This window comes from Athene cunicularia, assembly GCF_003259725.1.
Source record: "Athene cunicularia isolate RWA chromosome 3 unlocalized genomic scaffold, athCun1 chr3_part1, whole genome shotgun sequence".
NCBI lineage: Eukaryota > Metazoa > Chordata > Aves > Strigiformes > Strigidae > Athene > Athene cunicularia.
In genome coordinates this window covers 113,415,219-113,439,510 of record NW_020799097.1, presented here as the reverse complement: position 1 = coordinate 113,439,510, position 24,292 = coordinate 113,415,219, and the positions used below count along the sequence as shown (strand labels likewise).

General features: G+C 41.7%; 1 protein-coding gene across 4 annotated transcripts in view; it reads left to right on the top strand.

Moving 5' to 3' along the window:
- The window catches only part of TTBK1 (tau tubulin kinase 1), a 126,073-nt gene that overhangs the window by 42,708 nt on the left and 59,073 nt on the right, over positions 1-24,292 (top strand). For 3 of the 4 annotated variants that reach the window (XM_026846215.1, XM_026846217.1, XM_026846214.1), the window contains exons 4-6: positions 5,347-5,420; positions 8,828-8,968; positions 10,195-10,299. In XM_026846215.1, the coding sequence (XP_026702016.1) occupies positions 5,347-5,420; positions 8,828-8,968; positions 10,195-10,299 (320 nt within the window). Of the gene's footprint in view, positions 1-5,346; positions 5,421-8,827; positions 8,969-10,194; positions 10,300-16,489; positions 24,164-24,292 lie in introns of those variants that run through there. The other variant, XM_026846219.1, reaches the window with a different exon arrangement.

The following is a 24,292-nucleotide window of genomic DNA, read 5'->3' as shown; positions in this document are numbered from 1 at the left end:
TCCTGTAGAGTATTTCCTTGTTCAGGCTAGGCTTGCAGGGCTCAGGACATTCTGTCTGGTGCTTATCTATCTGGCCAATTCTAATCAGAGTACCACAAGATAACTTTTTTTTTTTTCATCTTTGTGAAGCACTGTTTGGCTTACATTGTCCTGTTACTCCCCTATTCTGACAGGGCCTTGACACTGTCAAACCAAAGCCATTTTCTCAGTGTGTGTTGGTAAGGTTGCTTGAGGACCAGGGAAATTGCATTCTCCTTTTGGTACCATTAAGAATGTTGACCTCAAGTATCACAATGTGTATTACTGTCCTTGCTGCTCAAGGGCCTGCATCCTCCACAGTGCCTGATTTTGCCTGTATCATCATTGCAGCACAAGCAGGTGGGATCCTCCATGATTCCAGGCCTCTTCCATGAGGAGTCACCATTTGAAAACAAGTCATTCTTTCCAAATTCTTACAATGTGGTGGCATTCAGGCAACCATACCTTGTTGTAGAACCAGAGGTCACTACAAACTACAACCTTGGACCTCTCTTTTACTTGATATCACACAATGTATTTACCCACTGTCAGCTGTAGGTAAAGTCCTCTGCTGTCTGTCAGCACCAGCCTGAGCAACTCTTTTGGCCTGACTGCAGGAGTTGCTCACCATTTCTGTCAGGCTTGACTATCTCTGGCTTATTTGTCCATTCCATGGATGAAGGCGTAAGCAGGACTAGGTTTCCCTGGAGTATCAGAAAATTTTCCTTCCTTGAAGAAGGCTGCTGTGCAGTTCCCAGGTACTGAGTGTCATGAAGAGTCCAAGGAACCACATCAGAAAGTAGACTTTTGCAGTAATAGATTCTTATATACATATTTATCCCTAAATTGTGCAATAAGTAACAAGCATTATGGAAATTATATGAAAAATTCATGGTGTAAAGCAATAAGAAATGTGTATATGGAGTTGGTAAGTATAGGAAGAATAAAGTAATAGTATGAAAAAAGATAATAAGAAATTATTTTATAGACAGCTAGTAGAGAATTACCCTACTAGGGACAAAAATCTTACATAATTCGGAAACTGTTTCAGGTATAGTTTGGCACATCTGCACAGGAGGTTAACAACATGATTGTTCTTGTGGGCTTCATAATCCTGATCAGCCTCAGGACCGATCTTCAGGAATCCCAAAGTCACACCTGGCACAGTCATCAGCATCCATCTGCTACTTCAGCATGGCATGGACTCCTCCAAGAGAGCTAACAGTTGTAACCTTGTGCCTCCTTTCGTTGAAAAATGAGTAAAAGCCTTGGAAACCCAGAGGGCTTGATGCTGCAAGCATTTATCCCACCTCTATGATGAGCAGGCTGTACATATACCAACTCTCAATGTGGCCTGCTTTCTCTACACTCTGTTATATTCCTTTTGTTTCATGATGGAATTGGCACAGTCTTCCCTCCCCCCCTTTCTTCTTCTTTTCCTGATGTTGCCTGTTGCAGAGTAGTGCGTGGAAGAGCTGTTCCAGGGAGAGCCTAAATTCCCAAGACCAACAGGTCAGGTAGCAGCCCATTTTAGGCTGGAAAGGAGGATTCAGTATAAAACCAAGTCAGTCTGGGGATGTGGGTCATCAAGAACTGTCATTCAGTTCATCATTTTCAAAAATTTTAGTAAGTAGAAACATGCTGTCAGCCTAAACGTGCCTACAAATCTCAAAGATAATAAATTAAAAATCTAAAATGCTTTTTCTTTCTAAAATTTTGTGATCCACAAAACAGTAATGTTATAGAGGAAATGGATTAAAAAAAAAAAGTCTCAGGATTATACACAAAATCAGTCAGAAGACACAGTACAAAATTAGCAGGGATGTGTCTTAAGTCATAATCAAGTGTACTGGACACTACCACTCCTGTTTTGCTGAAATGATTGATTTAGGTGGCCAGGTTCCCCCTGTCAGAGGATTGGTTTTTAGTGTTCTTGTCTGCAGTTTTACAAGAATAAAAAGCAGATGGTATCCTGCCTATCAGTGCTTTGCAATTATTTAAAAGAATAAAAACAAGTAAAAATTGGAGCAATTGACCCTTTTTAACACACAGCATCTCTTATTGCCAGTAGAAACAGTCATTGTTTTGGCATCCATCTCCTGGTGCTCTGAAAGGCAAAACAAAGCAAAGTGGGACTCACAGTGTGTCTGTAAGCAAGCCAGGCTGGTCTGTGTGAGTCTGTACGGACTTAAAGGAGTCAGGTCTGGAACGACTGTGGGTCTGTGCTGGCCTGTCCATCCTGTCTGAGACCTGTGTATATTGCCAGTTTGCTGAAGCACACAGGTGTCCTAAGCTCCTAAAAAAACCCCTAACTGATTGTTTCTGAGTTTATCCAGATATGTTGACTTTGCAGCCACAAATCTGGCTTTGAGGCTGCCTTCACGTCGGCCGGCAGCATAGCCATCCATATTGGGACCCATGACAAGAAGACATGTAGGACAGTTGAGGCTTGCTGGGAGTCCCTTCTTGGTAATGCTCAGGCCAGGACATGGCATTCCTCAGGGGTCGGTGTTGGAACCGGCGCTGTTTAACATCTTTGTTGGCTACGTGGACAGTGGGATTGAGTGCACCCTCAGTAAGTTTGTCGATGACACCAATCTGTGTGGTGTGATTGACACGCTGGAGGGAAGGGATCCATCCAGAGGGACCTGGAGAGGTGGGCCCGTGCAAACCTCATGAAGTTCAACAAGGCCAAGTGCGAGGTCCTGCACATGGATCGAGGCAATGCCAAGCACAAATGCAGGCTGGGTGATGAGTGGATTGAGAGCAGCCTTGCAGGGAAGGACTTGGGAGTAGTGGTGGATGGAGAACTCACTATGAGCCAGCAGTGTGCGCTCATGGCCCAGAAAGCCAACTGTATCCTGGAATCCATCAAGAGAAGTGTGGCCAGCAGGCTGAGGGAGGTGATTGTCCCCCTGTACTCCTCTCTCATGAGTCCCCACCTGCAGTACTATGTTCGCCTCTGGGGCCCCCAGTTTAAGAAGGACATAGACATGTTGGAGCAAGTCCAGAGGAGGCAACAAAGATGACTGGGGAGCCAGAGCACCTTCCTCAGCCTTCCACAGGTGGAGGAAGTTGGGGTTGTTCAGCCTGGAGAAGAGAAGGCTCTGGGGACACCTTATAGCAGCCTTCCAGTACTTAAAGGGGGTCTACAGGAAAGATGGGGAGGGACTCTTTATCAGGAAGTGTAGGGACAGGACAAGGAGTAATGGTTTTAAACTGACAGAGGGTAGATTTAGATTAGCTACAAGGAAGAAATTCTTTTACTGTGAGGTGGTGAGGCCCTGGCACAGGTTGCCCAGAGCAGCTGTGGCTGCCCCCTCCCTGGCAGTGTTCAAGGCCAGGCTGGACGGGGCTTTGAGCAACCTGGTCTATGGAAGGTGTCCCTGCCCGTGGCAGGGGGTTGGAACTAAGTGATCTTTAAGGTCCCTCCTGACTCAAATAATTCTATGATTCTGTGAAAATCATCACCTAATTTGCAAGGAATAAGCGGATAGTAGGAAACCCGTGGCACCCACAGGTATGTATGTACTCATGGACACACACAGGATATGGGGTTAAGTAAGAGTGTGCAGGCTGGCATGGTGCATACTGCAGATCGTAATTTCCTGATCTCTGAATATTTTTTTCCTGAAATATGGTGGCTTGTGACATTCCTTGATGGTTTGAGCATGGTCTTGCACACTGAGTCCTGAAACCAGGCAGTGTGTTCAGTCTGTGCCAGATACATGAGGGATCTGCAGCCACATAACCTTCATGCTTATCTAACCAGATACAGGTGGATAATAGGGTGGGTTGGTTGGTTGTTTTGTTTGTTTAAAGCCTGTTCTTCCAAAGGGCGTAAGGGGTAACCAAGGCCTCTGTCCCTCCAGTTCTGTCTGCCAGCTGTTATCTCCTTGTGGTAGGAGAGAGTGGGGGTGTTCTGCTGGGGGATGCTGCTGCCCCCTGAAGGGCAGGCTCTTGATGCTTTTACTGATAGCCTGGGAAGGAGCTCCATATTCCACAGCTTTATGTATTGCTCTGGTTAAAGCTCTGGTTCTCCAAGTAGAAAGCTGCTTTTTTGTCTCCTGCTGCCTTCCAGGTCCCTGTTCTGTCATGTCTTTCTGTCCTTAGAGTTTTTGATGCCCCAGACCTATGCTACACACAATGAGAGGAGTAGCAGGGTCCCAAGGGTGTTACAGGCAGTGCAGTTACTGATTACTGTACATGTTCATGTTCTTCATTTTTAATTTTAAAACTGGGAAGTATCAAATGATAAACTTTGGTTTAAAAACTAATTAAAATCACCATTGCTCAAGTGCTACAAAGAAATACAGGGCAAAGCTGTGCGATGATACTTACCCTCTTCCCTGCTTAGAAACTCTACCAGGAACTAAATGTTCACCATTGTGGTGTGCATCAATCTTTACTCTGTTATCCGTAGTCTGTTATTAAAGGAATGCATGCATCATACTTCCCTTTCTGCTAATTCAGAGAGCACATCATCACAAATCCATTATAGGTCAGGATCTGAAAACACAGCCTTCTCTCCCTCTGCTTTTTTTTTTTTTTTTTTTTTTTTTTTTTTTTTTTTTGGTCCTGCCTGGTGCTATGTGATGAAATGTAGACATTGCAGCAGCACTTTTAGTATCATAGAGAATGAACCTAGAGGACTAGCTGAGTGTTGTGGGGTGGCTGGTTAGTTTGATTTTGTTTGAATAGATGTAGTTTGTACTTCTATTACCATGCCAGGATTTGATGTGAAATTGCCTAGGTTTATTTCCTTTTATTATGAAATTGCTTTAATGTTTCAGTGAATTTTTCTGTAAGCATCTTTCTTTTCCAGATGTTTCTGACTATTAAAATGGGTGTTTGCCCATGTTGAAGTAGCATTAGTTTAGCTGTTTCAGGGTAAGCAATGCTAATAGGCAAGTGTAGTAGCAGTATGTAAATGTCAGCATTTACTGCGTAAGATTGGTGTGATGAGCTTAAGCGTGCTGTCAGTGAACCTGTGAAACTGGTGGTGGGTGTGGTGGTGTTGCATGCACATGGTGGTGGTTTAAACTGCAGTTTTTCACACTCTCACATGTGTCCTGTGTCAGTTTGAGGATTCAAGGATCCCTGGACACTGATTTCCACTCATGCTTATTTCACAGGCAGTTTTCTTGTTGAATGTCAGTACTCTCCTGAGCTACAAGACTGCCAAGTAGAAAAAAAATCTGTCTGTTCTGCAAAACTCCCTGCCTAATGCCACTTACAGTTACAAGCCCTTGATCAGAAACCATTATTCTAAAGATAGCGATCACTGGGTTTTTATGTTCCATTCTGTATGTTTCTGTTTCTTTTCAGGGAAGGATCATGTTTGCAGATTTATTGGCTGTGGAAGGAATGAAAAATTTAATTACGTGGTCATGCAGCTTCAGGTGAGTTCTGTGCTTCCCTTCTCCCTCCTGTCCCATGGAGATGGCAACACAGGGAAGGATTTACAGTGAGAGAATAAGGCCAAGCGCTGGTGTAGAGACTTTGTCACACATAGAGAGTGGGTGGAATGGAAGACAGTGAGAAGGGGTAGTGTTGCTGTGATATCCCTTGGGATAGCTCCAGTTGTCAATATGTGCTAAGATATTTCATAGCTCTGCTTTTCTGTTTAAGGTGGCTCTCTGTCAGTTTTCTGGGGAAAGCACTCAGTTCAGAATGCTCAAGGAGCTACCCACAGTATCATGCAGCAGTGGCAGCTGTTTGAAATATCTCCTGCTGAGCTCTGTGATGCAGCATTCAAAATATGTCTCTTGTGTCAGAGCTCAGAGTGCAGTGGAAGCCAGTGGTGTCACACCAGCAGCACAGTCTTCTCCATGAAAGGGAGTGGTCTCTGACTCCCCTGTTGCTCCCAAGCTCAGCAGTAGCTTAGCTTCTGTTGTGAAAGTGTTTTATCCTGTTTGAACACTGCTGTTATTAAGTCAATACTTGGGTAGCTAGCACATGGTGACTGCTAGACAGCTAGCTACTCCTATCAGAGTTAGCCAGCCACAGTAACCACAGGACCTCTGCATGGTTCAGCATGAAATTTCACCAATGGAACTTATATATTTAGATCTTCAGAGCCCAAGTATGGTGGTATCGTCATGAAAACAGCTTTCTTTTTCACAAAAGCAGCTTTCTTTTACAGCATACAGTCACAGGAGAAAGAGTTGGAGGGGAACAAGTAGGAAGAGATGGCCAAGTCAAAAACACATGGAAGAAAGATGTTTAAAGAGAGGGATATTGTCTCTGGCTCAAGGGGAATACTTTCAAACTCAAGGTGCCTTTTTTTGACACAGTTGCCTTGGAAGCTGGCTTGTTTCAGCACCTGACATAAGAGTTGACAGAGAACTTGTTCCATCTCTGATTCAACTTGTATGATCAGGGCTTTGATGTGCAGAGCACTGTATGATTATACAGTGCAAGCCTACCCTTTCCCTGAAGAGCTTACAGCCCATGTCATGTTTCTTTATGTATAATTTGGGTGATAGAACATGCTGAAGGGAAGTGAGAAGGTTGAAGCACTAAATAATGAGAAGTAAGCTGCTGCACAAACAGTAAGGTTATTTTTAATTAGTGAATGGTGAATAAAGTAAAATAGACACCAGCAGACTCCAGTACTTCTTTAAAACCAGTAAATTCCTGGTGCTTGGGTTTGCCTTTTACACACCGTTGGGCATCCCAACTGCTGTTATGGATAGAAAAAACCTTTTGTTCTCTAACCATCCCTGGCTATTGCTGCTGCTGCAGTGTGTGACTACAATTCTTGAAAGGGCTTATCTCATGAAACAAGGCTTCTAACCCCCCAGTCCTGTCCTTAACAAGCCTGATGAAGATGGCTATACCTTGGAAAAAAACTTGTCTCGACAGAATTTCTTACTTTCTAGCCTGTGCTTGATTTGTAGAGTAGGCATAGCTAAAAATAATTTAATTATTTGCAAATGAAGACTTTGATACTTAAAACATTAGCTAGTTTTGCACTATCACTCTTAAATACAAAATTCTTCAAGATCTGAGACATTGTTTGTTGTATCTGACTGTTGTGTACTGCAATTCTCCCTTTCTCCTCAGTCGCTGGGACTGAGGCTTCCATTGTAAGCTTTGCAACTCAGTTGCATCTACTCTGTTTCTTATCCAGTCTGATGGTGTTTATTTGGAAAATATTGCTCATTTTCTGCCTTTTCCTGGAAACAGTATTAGATTTTCACGTGCCTTGGGTTGTTTCTGGAAAGCTAGTGTCTGAGACCATCTCCCAAAACAGCTGGGAAGAATAATGGCACATTTCAGTGTGCGGCTCTGAAAAAAATCTGCTCTTCCCTGTTACCATTGGATAAGATAGTTGGTGTCCAAGAAACTACTTTACAGTGGAAAGAAAGATCTACTGCCAATTCAGTAACTCGGATCTTTCAGGATAGCAATGACAAATCTGTGCTGCCTCTTAGTAAACTGTCACAGAAATTTAAAAAAAAGATAAACACTAGAGGAGTAGCTTAGTCTTATTGTGTTCATGCTAAGAGGCAAACCTGGGATGGTTGCTGTGGCTTGGCTGTATCTATATTAGCTGACCTGTGTGAAGTCTGGTTGTTCAAGAGACCAGAGCCCTGAAGTGAAATGTGGGTCAAACCAATACGACACACTAGTCATACACTGAAGAACCAGTTGCTGTTGGCCCCTTAATGTCTGTAAATAACTTGAGAACTTGAAGTGGGTGGATGAATAGATGGCATTTCACTGGTTTTGGAGAGCAATTTGTGTTTTCATATCAAATGTTTGGAATCTTTTGTATATCTTCTGTTGTGAATTTTGTTTGAATACATCTGGACTTGTATTATAAGCATGTATGTCTTTGCAGAGACAGAATCAAGAGATTTTATACTATAGTGATAATCAGCATGTCCGTATAACTTTTGTTCTTTATGCATGTTCTCTGAAACAGTGGACTCTGATTCCTAATGTTTTTGATCAGTTGATAAATGCATTAGTTCTGTGGATTAGAAGGGTACTCTGTCATCAAGTATACTCATTTTAACACCATCTTTCTATTTACAAATCTAAAGGGGTATAGACAAAACTGAGATGACAGAGACCAAGAACACCATGATTCTTCTGGTGTTTAGTTTGTCCTCTTTTTCTTTTTTTTTTTTTTTTTTTTTTTTTTTTTTTTTTTTTTTTTTTTTAGACTTCTTTTTCCCCAGAAATTTAATTAACTGGAGGTAAATTACCATTTTTTTTATATGAATTTTTTACATCAGGGAGAAAATCACCCTCTCCTGATTTTGGGTACTATTCTCTTGATAGACTTCTTTCCCCATTGTGGCATTGCCACAATAGTGCTGACTTGAACTTTAGCCAGACAGTTGTGTGCTATGGAGTTGCTGATGAAACTTCTTCTATAAGCTGTAATAGATAGCAGCTTCATGACCTGCTTATCAAATTTGTACTGCTTTAATCTTTAGATGGCTTAGAGAACAGACAAAGGTTGTTCTTTAATCAGTTCCTGTGTAGTCTGGGTTTAACAGTAAGGAGATGCTGGGCTCATACAGTCCGAGGTACTGCTGCCTTGCTGTGACGATTTCCCAAATAATGCATGAGATGGCTCCACAAGATAACAGTCTGATACCCTATTATCAGCAAATACATAATTTAAAAGTTAAAATGAAGTACTGGAAGATCATATACAAGAAATAAAGGTGACATAAGGTGAGCACCTGTCTGATCAGCGTTTCTGCTTTTTTGGGGATGCATGTTAGATTGCAGCTGTGAAATGCTATGGTTTAGTGTGATTGTTTAAGTGTTTTATTGATTGTTTCAGGGCCGAAATCTTGCAGATCTCAGGAGGAGTCAGCCTCGAGGGACTTTCACACTGAGCACAACGCTGCGATTAGGCAAACAGATTCTGGAATCAATAGAAGCCATTCACTCTGTGGGATTCCTGCATCGTGACATCAAGCCTGTATGTTGTTTTGGAAATTTTCCTTTTGATTTTATGTCTGTCTGTTCTGCTTGAGTCAATAAAGACAGTCTGAATATGGGCAGATCTCAGTGGAGACATTTAGGCCTCCTTGCACACTCCCACTGTCTGACACATTGGCTATTTTCTGTAAGTACAGAATAGTAATATAGTATTGTTATTCCTTTAAGCACATAGCAAACCTGTTTTTATCAGCAGAGGCTGCTCCATGGTGGATCATGGGCTGTCAGTCATACTGGTACCAGTCAAAATCACATGATGAAGCAATCTAATTTTGAACAACGAGAAAAGATGTCTTGCTCTATGACCCATCACTTGAATAAATGCTATTTCATGTATTTGACTTAGCTAAATAATCTTCTTAATCTTTTCTGAGCAATTGCCAGAAAAAGTGGAGCACATTTCACTGTCAGAAACATAGTCATAGTGTTGGTCATTTGCACAGGTGAAACATAGTAATTCCAAGCCTCATTGTAGGAGCCAGTGTTTTTCCTGCAGTTCTTCACTACTTGACCTGAACACGTTGCTACACCAGCCCTGAGACCATTTTACTTCCAGCAAAATAATTTGCTGCTTTTAAAAGAAACTGGTTTTGGCTGATCAGACTCAGTGAAAATAAGTCACTAATGTCACTGACCCCAAATCCTTTAGCAGCCATCCACTGTGGTAAAGGATATAGCTTTAAGATGGGGTTTAAAAATTTGCTGTTCCATTTGCAATGTCAGTTCATTTACTAATAACCAAACACAGTGGTTCTTAAATGTCTGAATGTTCAGATGAATTTAGGTAATGCAATATAATGGATGGAGATTCTGGAAGTTAAGGCAGAATAATGTATGCTAGCAGCTGAACCACGAACAGAAGCATTTGTCTACAGTAACTCTAGCCATGCAAGTGATGGAGCTCTCACTGCAGAGCTAGTGGTGTTAAATGTAGCTCTCGTGGCAGCTGAAATTTAGCTAAGATAATGGGAATTTTAGTTATTTTGAGACTCCACAGCAACTTATCCGCAAAGTGAACTTCTTAACATGGCAGTGATTCTCTAATCATGATATTTAAAATGCATCTTAAAATTCTTCTCTTTGACTTATGTTTCCACCAGAGGCATATGGGGATATCTGACAAAGTTTTGTTAACAAATGGCCACTATTACCCAAGTTGCTGGTGTTAAATTGATTTTTTTTTTCTTTATTTCTTTCTTTGTCTAGTCCAATTTTGCCATGGGCCGCTTACCTTCAACATACAGGAAGTGCTACATGTTAGACTTTGGTCTGGCCCGTCAGTATACCAACACTACTGGTGAAGTCCGGCCAGTAAGTAAATTTTAAGTATTTTTTTCCACTCCTGCAACTGCTTAGACATGGAAAGGTTTTGTGATTTTGTTTGTTCTGTGGATATTATGCTTGGTCATTATACTGGACTGCATTTTCTGCAAGGTGAGAAGCAGCAGGTGACTTCAACTGAGTTGGGAATCTAAGAAGGGATGCTTGCTTTTGTCTTACAAGGTGTGTGGATTTTTTAAAAAATTTTTATTTTCCTTTAAGAAAATAATGTTTTCCACAGGCTTCTAATACTTACTGTGTTCATTATGGCCAAACAAAGAGGGTGAGCCCGGTGCAGGCCACGTAAATTTTTAGTCCCAGAGGACCAGTCTAGGTCAGTTCTCTGTGGTCTGGTAAACCATGTTGCTGCATTCTTAAAGCTTTTCATGAATAAAATGCTAGAAGTTAGAGGCTGACTTGATCTCTGAGGCTGAGTTTACTGTGAACTGCAACCTGTAATGCTGTTCTCACCTTGCTTGGCTTTGGTTTTTTGTATATTGCCTTGTCTGGATTTCTTTGAAGGACTATTTCAGCGTGCCTGCTTGGAGGGGAGGTAAGGGCAGGGGGCATAACTTGCACCATGTGACATGTGTATTATCTTTAGTCCTTTTACCAGCACTGTGTTGTCTGGGGTCACCCATAAGGGTATGTTAAGCTTCAGATGCTCTAGGTATCAGTCAGAGCATTCCTAGATTTATTTTGGAACACAGCACAAGCAGGGAGGGCTCAGACAATCTCTCTGTTTATCATCCTAGATTTATATCTTTTGGTCTGGAAATCTTTTCCATCTGCAAGATAATTGTTGTTCCAGAAAATGTTGACAATGTGAGAGCTAAATTCAGAGACTCTGTAGTGCAGGATATGGTTGGGAGTGGGAGAAAAGCAAAGATCAGTGAGCAGATTTTGTGTTTTTAGCAGATGAACACAACTGGGGATTTTTCTTCTGTTTTTTCTTATTTTTTTATAAGTCTTTTCCATTGGACATAGCAAGCCTTTTCTTTTCAGCTGTAGATGGGAGCAGCTCAAAGGCTGTGCCTGCATTTTAGTCTTAAAAAGACACACACTATGTACTACTGGTCTTCTTTGTCAGTGCTGTTTAGTTTGGGGATAACCCTTATCCATATTGCCCTTTTCAGAATGAAGTCCCACTCCTTTCCTCTTTCTGCAATCAGAATTCAAGCCCATTATGGATTGAAACTGGCATTTGGTTTTCTGTAAAATTTCTTCATTGCCTTAGTGAAACAACTGTGTTTTATATCTGTATATCAGGTCCCACTGTTTAAACATTGTTCTTTATAATTAAAGAAACTAATTTTTCCAGATGTCTCTTCATTTGGATCCTCTCTTTTCTTCCTTTCTCCCACTAGTTTAAAATTGCTTCTTTATTTTGCTGCATCCTTAGAGAATACTCCCAGGCCCTGTTTTTGGAAACAGCACTACATCCGGCCTTGACATTTTTCAGAGCAGAAGACTCCTCAGCTGTGTTTCAAAAGCTGTGTCCTGCTTGGTTTCGTGTGGGTGAGGTGGGGCTTTCTTAGGACACAAGAGTCTGAGAAGATCGGTCTTAATTGTGGTCATTCTGGTGGTTGATTGATTGCTTGCCACAGATGATGAATCTCACAGAACAACTAATAACACATAATCTTTTCCTGGAAAAATATATGGAGATTCCCCAGAGGAGTGGGAGTATGCTCTTCAGAAAGTGGTAAAAAGCCTCGGTTTGTCTGGGATGTGGGAGGATCATATGGGGTAAAGTCTCATGTACCTAATGTACCTGTTCTCTTATGCCACACTTCAGGTGGTGAGGTTTTTTGACAAAAATTATACAATAAAAAATACATAATATTTACCTCAGTCCCTCCTAATGTAACGATACGTTACAGTCACAAGGATGTTCACTCCTTTTGTGTACCTGCTAAATGATAGCACTGTTGAGTCCCATTTAGCAGACTGAGATACTTGACCAGAGAAGCATGGTGTGATTGCTGTCCAAATAATTCATTAAGGTTTAGTAAGGAGATGGGGGTGAAGTGTGGTATGAAGACAAGTGAAATGAGATTTTTTTGTTGTTGTTGGTTATTGGTTATTTTTTTTATACAATCATATAATGATTTGAGTCAGGAGGGACCTTAAAGATCACTTAGTTCCAACCCCCTGCCACGGGCAGGGACACCTTCCATAGACCAGGTTGCTCAAAGCCCCGTCCAACCTGGCCTTGAACACTGCCAGGGAGGGGGCAGCCACAGCTGCTCTGGGCAACCTGTGCCAGGGCCTCACCACCCTCACAGTAAAAGAATTTCTTCCTTACATCTAATCTAAATCTACCCTCTGTCAGCTTAAAATCATTATTCCTTGTCCTGTCCCTACACTCCCTGATACAGAGTCCCTCCCCATCTTTCCTTGTAGCCCCTTTAAGTACTGGAAGGCTGCTATAAGGCGTCCCCAGAGCCTTCTCTTCTCCAGGCTGAACAACCCCAACTTCCTCCACCTGTGGAAGGCTGAGGAAGGTGCTCTGGCTCCCCAGTCATCTTTGTTGCCTCCTCTGGACTTGCTCCAACATGTCTATGTCCTTCTTAAACTGGGGGCCCCAGAGGCGAACATAGTACTGCAGGTGGGGACTCATGAGAGAGGAGTACAGGGGGACAATCACCTCCCTCAGCCTGCTGGCCACACTTCTCTTGATGGATTCCAGGATACAGTTGGCTTTCTGGGCCATGAGCGCACACTGCTGGCTCATAGTGAGTTCTCCATCCGCCACTACTCCCAAGTCCTTCCCTGCAAGGCTGCTCTCAATCCACTCATCACCCAGCCTGCATTTGTGCTTGGCATTGCCTCGATCCATGTGCAGGACCTCGCACTTGGCCTTGTTGAACTTCATGAGGTTTGCACGGGCCCACCTCTCCAGGTCCCTCTGGATGGATCCCTTCCCTCCAGCGTGTCAATCACACCACACAGATTGGTGTCATCGACAAACTTACTGAGGGTGCACTCAATCCCACTGTCCACGTAGCCAACAAAGATGTTAAACAGCGCCGGTTCCAACACCGACCCCTGAGGAATGCCATGTCCTGGCCTGAGCATTACCAAGAAGGGACTCCCAGTAAGCCTCAACTGTCCTACATGTCTTCTTGTCATGGGTCCCAATATGGATGGCTATGCTGCCGGCCGACGTGAAGGCAGCCTCAAAGCCAGATTTGTGGCTGCAAAGTCAACATATCTGGATAAACTCAGAAACAATCAGTTAGGGGTTTTTTTAGGAGCTTAGGACACCTGTGTGCTTCAGCAAACTGGCAATATACACAGGTCTCAGACAGGATGGACAGGCCAGCACAGACCCACAGTTGTTCCAGACCTGACTCCTTTAAGTCCGTACAGACTCACACAGACCAGCCTGGCTTGCTTACAGACACACTGTGAGTCCCACTTTGCTTTGTTTTGCCTTTCAGAGCACCAGGAGATGGATGCCAAAACAATGACTGTTTCTACTGGCAATAAGAGATGCTGTGTGTTAAAAAGGGTCAATTGCTCCAATTTTTACTTGTTTTTATTCTTTTAAATAATTGCAAAGCACTGATAGGCAGGATACCATCTGCTTTTTATTCTTGTAAAACTGCAGACAAGAACACTAAAAACCAATCCTCTGACAGGGGGAACCTGGCCACCTAAATCAATCATTTCAGCAAAACAGGAGTGGTAGTGTCCAGTACACTTGATTATGACTTAAGACACATCCCTGCTAATTTTGTACTGTGTCTTCTGACTGATTTTGTGTATAATCCTGAGACTTTTTTTTTTTAATCCATTTCCTCTATAACATTACTGTTTTGTGGATCACAAAATTTTAGAAAGAAAAAGCATTTTAGATTTTTAATTTATTATCTTTGAGATTTGTAGGCACGTTTAGGCTGACAGCATGTTTCTACTTACTAAAATTTTTGAAAATGATGAACTGAATGACAGTTCTTGATGACCCACATCCCCAGACTGACTTGGTTTTATACTGAATCCTCCTTTCCAGCCTAAAATGGGCTGCTACCTGACCTGTTGGTCTTGTAAATTTAGGCTGTCCCTGAATAGCTCTTCCACGCACTACTCTGCAACAGGCAACATCAGGAAAAGAAGAAGAAAGGGGGGGAGGGAAGACTGTGCCAATTCCATCATGAAACAAAAGGAATATAACAGAGTGTAGAGAAAGCAGGCCACATTGAGAGTTGGTATATGTACAGCCTGCTCATCATAGAGGTGGGATAAATGCTTGCAGCATCAAGCCCTCTGGGTTTCCAAGGCTTTTACTCATTTTTCAACGAAAGGAGGCACAAGGTTACAACTGTTAGCTCTCTTGGAGGAGTCCATGCCATGCTGAAGTAGCAGATGGATGCTGATGACTGTGCCAGGTGTGACTTTGGGATTCCTGAAGATCGGTCCTGAGGCTGATCAGGATTATGAAGCCCACAAGAACAATCATGTTGTTAACCTCCTGTGCAGCCAGGATGATGAGACTGTCATACTTTCCTTTAAGGCAGAAGGAACTCTCTCTCCTTCCTCACACATGGCCTCCTCGAGCATGAAGATCATAGCACAGAGATCAGCAAAGCATATTTTAACCCAGAAGAGTAAGAAAAGGGAAAAAAAAAAAGTTTTTTCAAGGTATACTTGCTATGGGGAGCCTCAAAAGCATTTTACCCCACTACCTGTCAGATCATACTTGCTCCTTTGCTAGATTCTTTGCCTGATCAGCCACTCTGATATTACAGAAGATCACAAGCTCATACTTCAGAATATGTCCTGTATCTCATCAAGTCCTAGTCTCATCAAGTCCAGTTAAGAACTTTATCTTTTATTTCCATCAAAGAGATTATTTCAATCCAATAAGGTAGATTCTTTTTCTGTTCTCTTTCAGTTCCTTTATTCATGAAGAATACAATTCTCAGATTTATAACATGTTCATCCTGAGGCTACTTTTTTTTGTGAATTGTTTCTGAGGTACAATACACAAGATAGGTATGAGAAGGAGCTCACTTCTTCTTTTTCAGGAAGCATGACTGAATTTTGCTTTCAGTTATACTCATTTATTAACAGACTGTTTCTGCTTACGTAGGTCCTCTGCAGTTTCCTACAGTATCAGAAGCATTGTCACACTTTATGAATAATATCCTTAAAAATTATTTACTGCGTTCACATCCTCTGAAATTCATAACCTCAATCTTGCTTGTCAGCTTTTCAGAAAGACTGAATGACTTGTTAGTAATACAGATAATGTTCCTGGCTTTTAAGCTGCTGTGGTTTTTGGTTTTGGTGTTTTGTTTTTTTTTTTAACTTACCTTTGCCTTCTTATTTTTGTTCACTTTTTTAATTTGAAAACACCTTTGATTTTGAAAAAGGGAAAAGCGAGTTATTTTGTGGAGCAAAATCCTCTAGAATGCTTTGTTGGTACTGATTTTAAATATTTTTTTAATGTGCAATTCACTGATGCCAATCAGTATGAATTTTTTTATATTAAAAGGCAAGGAGCTCCTTAGTAGTCAGATAGCATAGGCTGTTGCTAAAAAGGTTACATTCTGATTTTCTAGAGACTGATTAGAACTTTGAGGTGGGATCATTTCTACTCTCCATGATCTTTATGGAGCATTAGTTCCTCCATCCTCAGTTGTTATCACTGTGGCTTTCCAGACCCTCTTTCAAGGGCTACCACAGTAGCTTTTACTTAGGAGTTGTTACTCTGCTAAGCTTCTGATGAATATTATCTGTTTGGTTTGTATGTTTTTACAGATGATAGCTACTGGACAGTTTAACTTTATTGCTTGGCATTTGTAAAGTTATGGGCTACTTTTCTTAACTAAATCCAAATTTAATCTTAATTTGCATTTATTCTGTACTTCTAGGAAAACAAAACTGATTACCTTATGTGGGATGCTAATAATAGCACAAATGCTACTCTTTGGAGAAGAGCTGTTGTCACACAGATTTGCTTTCATGGAAACAGTCTCACCCTCTACCACTTGCCCCTGTAAAATCTCCTGGAAAACTGTCTGTAGGACTTCACATTGCACTATAAGGACTATAAAGATGATTGAAGCCAGAAGGTGTGTAAGGAAGCATTCGCAAGAATTTTTCCCTGTTAGCAATCAGGGGAACTCAGCTGTTCTCAACAGTCTCATTACTTGATATTTCTCTGAGAGTCGTACAAGTCAGTATTTTGATAGTTACTCCTTTGGACAGGTAGAACACATGTATATCAGTCATGTAGCCATTTTTTGTCCGTTGTGTGTTGAGAACTGCTTAGGGCCTGGATGAAGGCTGTTACTTTGGCTGCCATACGCATTTCTGGCATTTGGATCAGAGTCAACGTCCTGGCTAGCAGGAGGGACTCTGGCTATTATGATAAACAGGACAGACTGCTAGTGCAAAAAAATACAATATTTCCAGAGGATTTTGTTTTCAAACACTTGTGAGGACAGGGAAATGAAGAGAAAGACAGGCAGCTTGACAAAACTGCTAGGGGAGATGCTGAGTTCTTCACTGCTCCTCCCTGCCCCTCCAAGTCCCACTCTCTCTTGTTTGGAAGGTGGAAAATAGTGGTTAAGATCTGTGATCTGTATTCAGCAGGGTATGTTTGACCTGGGACTTCCTATTTCTCAAGGGAGCACTGTCAGTGGTAATCACTAACTATTCCTGGTCCATTACTCTTAGTAATATCTTTTGGTGCTCAATACTTAAATATTTAGTGAAACAGAGAGTGGAAAAACTACTTAGTCATAGTAAACGGGGCCATCTCCAGGGCTGTGAGACTCCTGAGGTCCCCTTTCTAGGGAATATGTCTTAATTTTGTGCAAAGCTGTAAAGCCTCAGTGAGAGAGATCGCAATACGCCTGCTCCCATTCTACCTGTGGCTTAAGTACATGATACTTGTGGTAGTCTGCTGTCAGGTGACAGTGCAGGAACTCCTGTAGGAGAGGAGGTTATTGAACCTGAGACTTCCAAACTTTGGGTGAGTGATCTAATGCTGGAGAGAAGAAACCGTGCTCCTGTTCAGTGTTGTCCATTTTTTTGTGACTCCGAACCTTCATTTCTTGTTTTTCTTGTTCTGTTCAGTGCTCACCAGAAAACTCCTGGATTGCTTCACCCTGTTATATTGCTTCTCCAGGCAAATAGAAGAGTTACTCAAGCTCTCTTTGAGTACCAGGGCTTGCAATTGCAAGGCTTCCTTCAGTTGTCTAAAGAGACTTAATCTGTTTTTTCTTCTTGATCAGGCAGTCGGTAGCAGGTGCTTACCATTATGTTACTGCTTATCACTTACCCATCAGTAGTGACTATCTCATCACCTGATTAAAGGAGAGCTTCATACATTCAAGCTGCTCCTGTGCAAATGCAATTCCTGGCTTTCTCAGTTCTTCTTTCCTTTCATTGCAGCACTCAAGCCATGCAAGCTGTCCCACCACATCTTTGTAAAGCCAGTGAGATCATAGTTTTGCAACGGCACATGGACTACTAACAACTCCTGTTCATTTCATGTGTGTAGGTGTTTGTGGACAGGCATTTGAGGTGGGCCACCAGTTGTGTTGCTTTCCCAGGGAATGCATGATAGCTTCTATCATCCTCTCCTGGGGCACCTCCTCACAACCTCCATTCTTCCATTTCTTTTCAGGTTATGGTAATCCTCTCTCACTGTACCTGCTTTAAGCCCTCCTCACTAGTTTAGTAAGCCTAGATGCAAAGCCTTCTCCAGTGATGCTCTTGCCGCTCTGTCACATGGGTCCCTTCGTTCACCAACAATTCTTTTTCCTTAAAGAGTGACCCATGCTCATAGAAGCCAAAGCCTGTCTTTGATAGCTAGGTGTTGACTTGGAGGATGCATCCATGTCTACCTAAGTCTTTCCTACTTACTGTCAGGATTTAAGAGGACAGCACCCAGGCCTCCATGCCCCCAGATCTGTACTCAGTATACTCAAAGTCACCTCTTGAAAAACAGGTGCTTTTGAATGAGCAGCAAGGGTTAATAGTCAGAGGGCCTCACAGACCTTGGCAGTCTGTCCTTATCATCCCATATCCAGGCCCCCAACAAGCCACAAAGCTCTGGAGACATCAAGTTGACCCAGTAGATGGGGCTTTCATTTCCTGCAGGAAGGAGTCTTCAGTGACTGTCAGTCACCTTTGCTTCTTGGTGTGGACATTTGGTTCAGGCTCGGCTGGCTCTCTAGACAGGCCTTGTTCCTTGTCACTAGTTCCCAGGTTACTAAAGCCATTTTGCAACTGCAGATCTACATGGGGGGCAGGAGCCTCTCTTGTGCTGCTAGTTTCCCTCCACTTAGGAGTCTCTATCTGTTGCTACTTGAGCATAACTACTCAAAGTTTTGTCAGTTTTTCCTTGCATTGAAGGGTTCATGATCTTCACTTTCAGAGGCTCTGTGAAGATTCTGTTGATCTCTTGTTCACCCTCACTGATGCTACACAGTCTGCTCACCTCCTTTCCCACCTCACCACAGCTCCTTCAGCTGGCAACTCTATACCTCAACCAGAGTACTTCTCTTTCACGAGGCTACTGCAGAGGCACCAGGTGCTCTCTGCAGCCAAACGTGGATGACCACATCCTTTCTTTGGGGCTTTTTCTGGATTGAGGTCTCCAATGTGCTAAAAATAGTTGCATCAGCCATGCTGGGCACCAGGCCCCGTGGCCCATCGCCACCATTATTGTAGCCTCAGTCATGCCCACACTTTGCTGAGCAGTTTCTGGGCCCCTGCACAGCCTTGTTTTGCTAACTGCTCTCACAACTGCTACAGCTCTGTTAGTTTGTCTGTTTACTGTGCTACATATAAATACCATAGAGGAAAAAATTAAATCAAAATTTTCATGCTTTTCATGCCAAAGTTTTTGTTAAACATAGAGAATCTCACAGTTAAACTTTGATCTGAAGGAAATCAGGTTCTGAAGTTGGGTTATCCCAAAACTTTTTCATTTCATGATATGTCCAATAATGTAACAGGAGAGAAGCTGAAAACACAACTTTGACCAGGTTGTATCATAAAGATCTTGGTTTGTGCAGGTCTTTAAGAGTTTGTTGCCTCTTTAAAGGACAACAGTAATTGCCACCACTCAAATGAGAGAGAAACATTCTCCTTTGCAGTGTAATTTCCTGAAGCGTGGACTTTCTCAGGGGTTCATGTTTTTGAAAATTCAGATGTACTATATGGACTAGGTTATCCTTGTCTATATGGACAAATGCTGCAGAGCACGCTGTTGGTGATATGCTACTTTCTGTTACAAAAGTTGTGTAGACTTTTCCTAATTACATCCCAAGTAGCCACATTTCTGCTGATTTTGTTCTTTAGGAGGGTTTCAAGTATTCATTCTGGTGCATGGCATCTGAACCAACATTATACCCTTTAAAAATAAGTATTGCATATGCCAGATTAAACAGAATGCAAAGGGACTGCATCTGCCCGGCTACATGTACCCTGTCTGTAGGATATCCAGAAGCACCTTCTTTAGGACTGTAGGTGAGTTACTAGGTGAGATGCATTGAGCCAGTGGTGCAGTTCTTACGGTCCATATGAAATAGGATGATTAAATCTATAAAACCTTTTTTAGTGCCTTTATACAAATCTAGATGAGGTAACAGTTGATGATGCATAAAATACCACCCATCCAGTTTCAAAGAAAGTATTGCAGATCTAAACAGTATTGAGAAGACAGTAATGACAAACTCAAATGAAGAGGGATCAAAAAGATTGTGATTATAATCCAAAGAAGAAAATTAATAAAAGTAATTTCATAAAAGTCTGTAAAATATTATGAATTCTTGAGAAGCAAATGAGAGAGCCTCTGGTTACATAGGAACAAGGTATTCAGTGAGATTGATCATATATTTAAACCAGTAAAGGGATGCACAGGTAATCAGCATGCATTGGGAAGAGTAATACAGTACCTGTGTGCAGGTCTGAGACCTTTCTAAATAGCAGCAATGAGACTGAGTGTGCTGTGGCAAGGCAAAGAAAATTGTGGGGGGACTCTATAAACTGGCAGGTGAAATTCTGTGTAGATAAAAAGTGATGCTCATGGTGTGTGTTTGGGGAGGTGGGGGGAGAACAGTTCTAATTTCACATATATGATAGTGATCTATGAGCTGACAGGTATCACTGATAAGAGAGACCATGATGTTATGGAATAACTTTGTGAAAACACAGGTTTGATACTCAACAGCTTTCAAGAAGGTGCTCAAATATTAGAAGTCATCAGGAAAGCAATACAGGACAAATCAGAGATCACTGTTGTAACCCTTGATCAGTTGGGGGAGGCTTTTCAGAGTTCTCATAGTATACCTGAGAGAAAACTTTAGACTGATCTGAGGTGGACTGAGTATCAGTTGGCCTTGTTGTTGCAAAGAACGTGTGTTGGTCATAGTGTGATGGGTATAGGCCATCTCTGCCATGTACTCTTAAAAGAGCTTGCTATAGGGAGAGGTTTTTTAGGATTTAACTATTATTTTCTCTATATGCAACCTTCTGCCATGGTTCAGATAGAGATATGAGCACTTTTATTCACTCTGTCCTGGTTGTACAACCCACCTTTGCCATGCAGCAGCAGAAACAGTCCGTGTTGATGCACATCTTAGGACAGCAGAGCTAAGCAGCTGGGGAATTAATTGAAAAGTTGTTTTTTTAAATTTGTGGAAGTATCTTCTATAGAAAGCACACAAGTCAAAATTTTCAGCTTGCATTAATTTTTACAGCAGAGTTAGAGTAGCAGAACGTGATTGATATGGAGAACTAAGGCTGAGAAGAAAATTTAAACTTGGAGGGGAAATTAGACATAAACATTCTTATACAGATAATGTGATGAACAACATACAGTAGTATAGTGGAGGTGTTCTGTGTCCTGAAGGTCTTCTGTGCTAATGTAGGTCAGGTTTTGGACAATAACCTCTTGGCTTTACGAGTCTTTGTTCAGGTCTGCTAGTTACATCACTAATGTGCAGTACAGAAAGCATTATACTTTTCCTCTGTCAGTGACACCCAGCCTTCAGAAACATATTCCCACAAATATTAAGTGAAAGTCATCGAGGGTTTAGCAGCTTGGTCTTAATTATTTATTTGAAAATAGAGAGAGGCTATGTTTTTCCTAGAGTCTCTCTCCCATTGCAGGAACTGATGCTGGGCTGTTATGCTCAGCAAGCATTTTTTTAGCTTAGTCAGCTGCAGCCCATTGATTACGTCTCGATCTCCTCGTGGCTCAGACTGCACTGCAGCAGTTTGCAGTGCCTTGCTGAAGATACCGTGTAAGTGCAAGGGTGGCTCTGTGAGTCAGTGGGCAGAAAGATGTTGTAAGCAGGACACTGCATAGCCTGTTTAGACGAGCATGATGAGGGCTGCAAAAATGTGTCAGCTAATTGGGAAAAAGATACTTATTTTCCAAATATCTAAATGTCTAGTGCTAAAAATAAACTTCGCTGCAGTGAACAAGGTATTAGAAGAGTATGGTATGTTTTTCTAGTAAGTAGTTTTCCCCTCAGTGGAAAATGAGCTATAAAATGACACAAAGGACATTAACTCCTACATTCTAGGACCCCAAATATCCAAACATAGAAGCCCAGTAGCTTTTATACTTCCTTGTACTTGAAATATATGTAAATCTGTAATTTTATATAGGACATTAGTACTTTGCAGTCAAATAAACAGATTTGTGGAACTGTAGTACTCAGAATATTGCATTAGCTTAGGAAGGGATATAATTTTTTAATTGAGCTTAGTATTGTGAAAAGGTAATTGGATAAAAGGCTGAAAAAGCACGGCATAGTCACATTGGCTCACACAGAGATGGAGAAAAGGGAAAAAAAATTGATCTATGTCTTTAAAAATATTGCACATTTCATGTATTACAGAAATGCCATTTCTGTGCGAATGGGTTAGTTATAAAACACATCATCGTGAAAATTATGTAAAGGTTCTCGTTGTTACTTTCCTTGTTGGAGTTGCAAATTTGGTCTTGAGAAGGGAGTTCATGTTCTGCTTTAAAACATTACGACTACAGAAAGCCAGTGCAGTTGAAATTAAATGTATGAAAAGCAGACCAGCTGATGAATTTGAAAATCTGTTAGCAAGCAGTGACTCTTGATTCTTGTTATAACTAGCCTTTTCTCTGCTTTCTCCTCCTGGAAGCCCCGGTTCAGTGAGGGTGACCTCACATCATCTATATCAGGTGGTTGTTGTTTTTATTTTATGTAGCAGCTCTCTGGTTAGAGTTCTTGTGCTACGAGGGTAAGGGAAAAGTAAGGACAGCTCAGGCTCAAATCCCATATATGCCTGCAGGGAACTGAGATCCCATTTTCCATTTTCAAGTGCCTTTACTGCCAAGCTGCGGGGCGGGATGTGGTACATCTGAATGTGTCATTCCTTCTGGCTGATTCTGTTCCACTTTGAAGCTCTGATTATTCTTCCTACTGGACTACAGACAGTGGAACAGAAAACTATTACTGTGTCCAGTGGTAAGGGAACAGGGGCTTCATTCCATGGGCAAGTGAATGTAGAGTTGGACTGCAGGTCAAGTTTCCCCTCTATCAGGTAAGTGCATTTGCTGCCAGGTTACAGAGTGCCTGTCATACACTTTCTCTCTTGGTAATAAATATTCAATTATTCTGTTCAAAAGGGACCCTTTCCAACATGGATGTTCTTAGACTTGCATCTCAAAGCACCCTGTAGTTTAGCGGTGAGAGTGTGCTCTGGAAGGATGGAGGTGTCTTTTTCATGTCTGTCCAAGGCATGGAGACATTTGAACTTTAGCTCTGCTGCATCTCAGTGATTGCCACGACTGTCTTTTGTCTTCTTCCTTTTGGCAGAAAAGGGCCGTCTTCTCCATCTGACTTCAGAGGAAAAAAAAAAAAAAAAAAAAATGAGATGTGACTAACACTCTACAACGCACTTTAGAACAGTTCCATTTCAGTGGTTCTCCCTGCTCTGTGTTACAGTACATGAAAAGCTTATCTTTCTTACTTAGCAATTGCCATGGTTTCCTTGGGGATACTCTGTGCTATTTATTCGCCTATAGGACCATGCATGTGAGAAACAAGTGCAGCTCTGAGGCCAAAATTCTCTTGTTAAAAATCGAATGATAATTGAATAACAGGATTATAGCTGGGATATGTATTTGATTAAAAAATGCTAATTTTTAGCCTTGTTTCTAATGTGAGACAGGCATCCTCATCTCCAGCACAAATTCTGGCACAGGAATTACATGATGGTTGGTGCATGCTATTCAGAAAGACCTTGGTCTTTTCTGATGTTAAAATCCACTTAAAATTTTGAATTCTCCTAAAGTAAAGAAGGAAATACGACATTTTAACTCATCTCCTTCAGGTCTTTTGCTTTGGAAAGAATAGTAGGAGACTATTAAGTAACTTTGTCAAAACTAAATTTCATGCAAAATCTATGGAATTCTCGGAACATTTTTAGGGAAGAGGAATACTGAGACTCAAATAAGAAACTCCGTTGGGTTGACTGCTTTTGATTAGTTGATTTCTGTTGGAATAAATATCTCTTGGCTGAGGTCTTTCCTCAGTTTACTGAATTGAGTTCTAAGGTTATATAATATATTGTATTAGGTCTTGCCTATGATCAGGATGGCCCTTATGTTTCCATACTGTACAGTTCACATCTTAAGACACAGTGACTGCTCACATGGCCTAAAAGCAGCACTGACTTTCATTCTGCTCTCTTTCAAACGACCATGCTGCATTCCACCACAGACAGTGGGGACTCCCTATCTATAGGTGGAACACTGCAGCAATCGTCAGGGAAGATGCCTGAACCTGGCAGCTGTGAAGCCCATAAAGCTGGCAAGACAGTGGTTCTGTGGAGATTGCTGGTGAAAAAGCAAGGTGGTGGTTGCAGAAAAAGCAAAATATCTTGGGTGGGTACCCTTGACAATTCAAATGGGGAAGGGAACATCTCTGTTCATTTTCAGAAACTTACGCACTAATGTTAGAAATTGCTC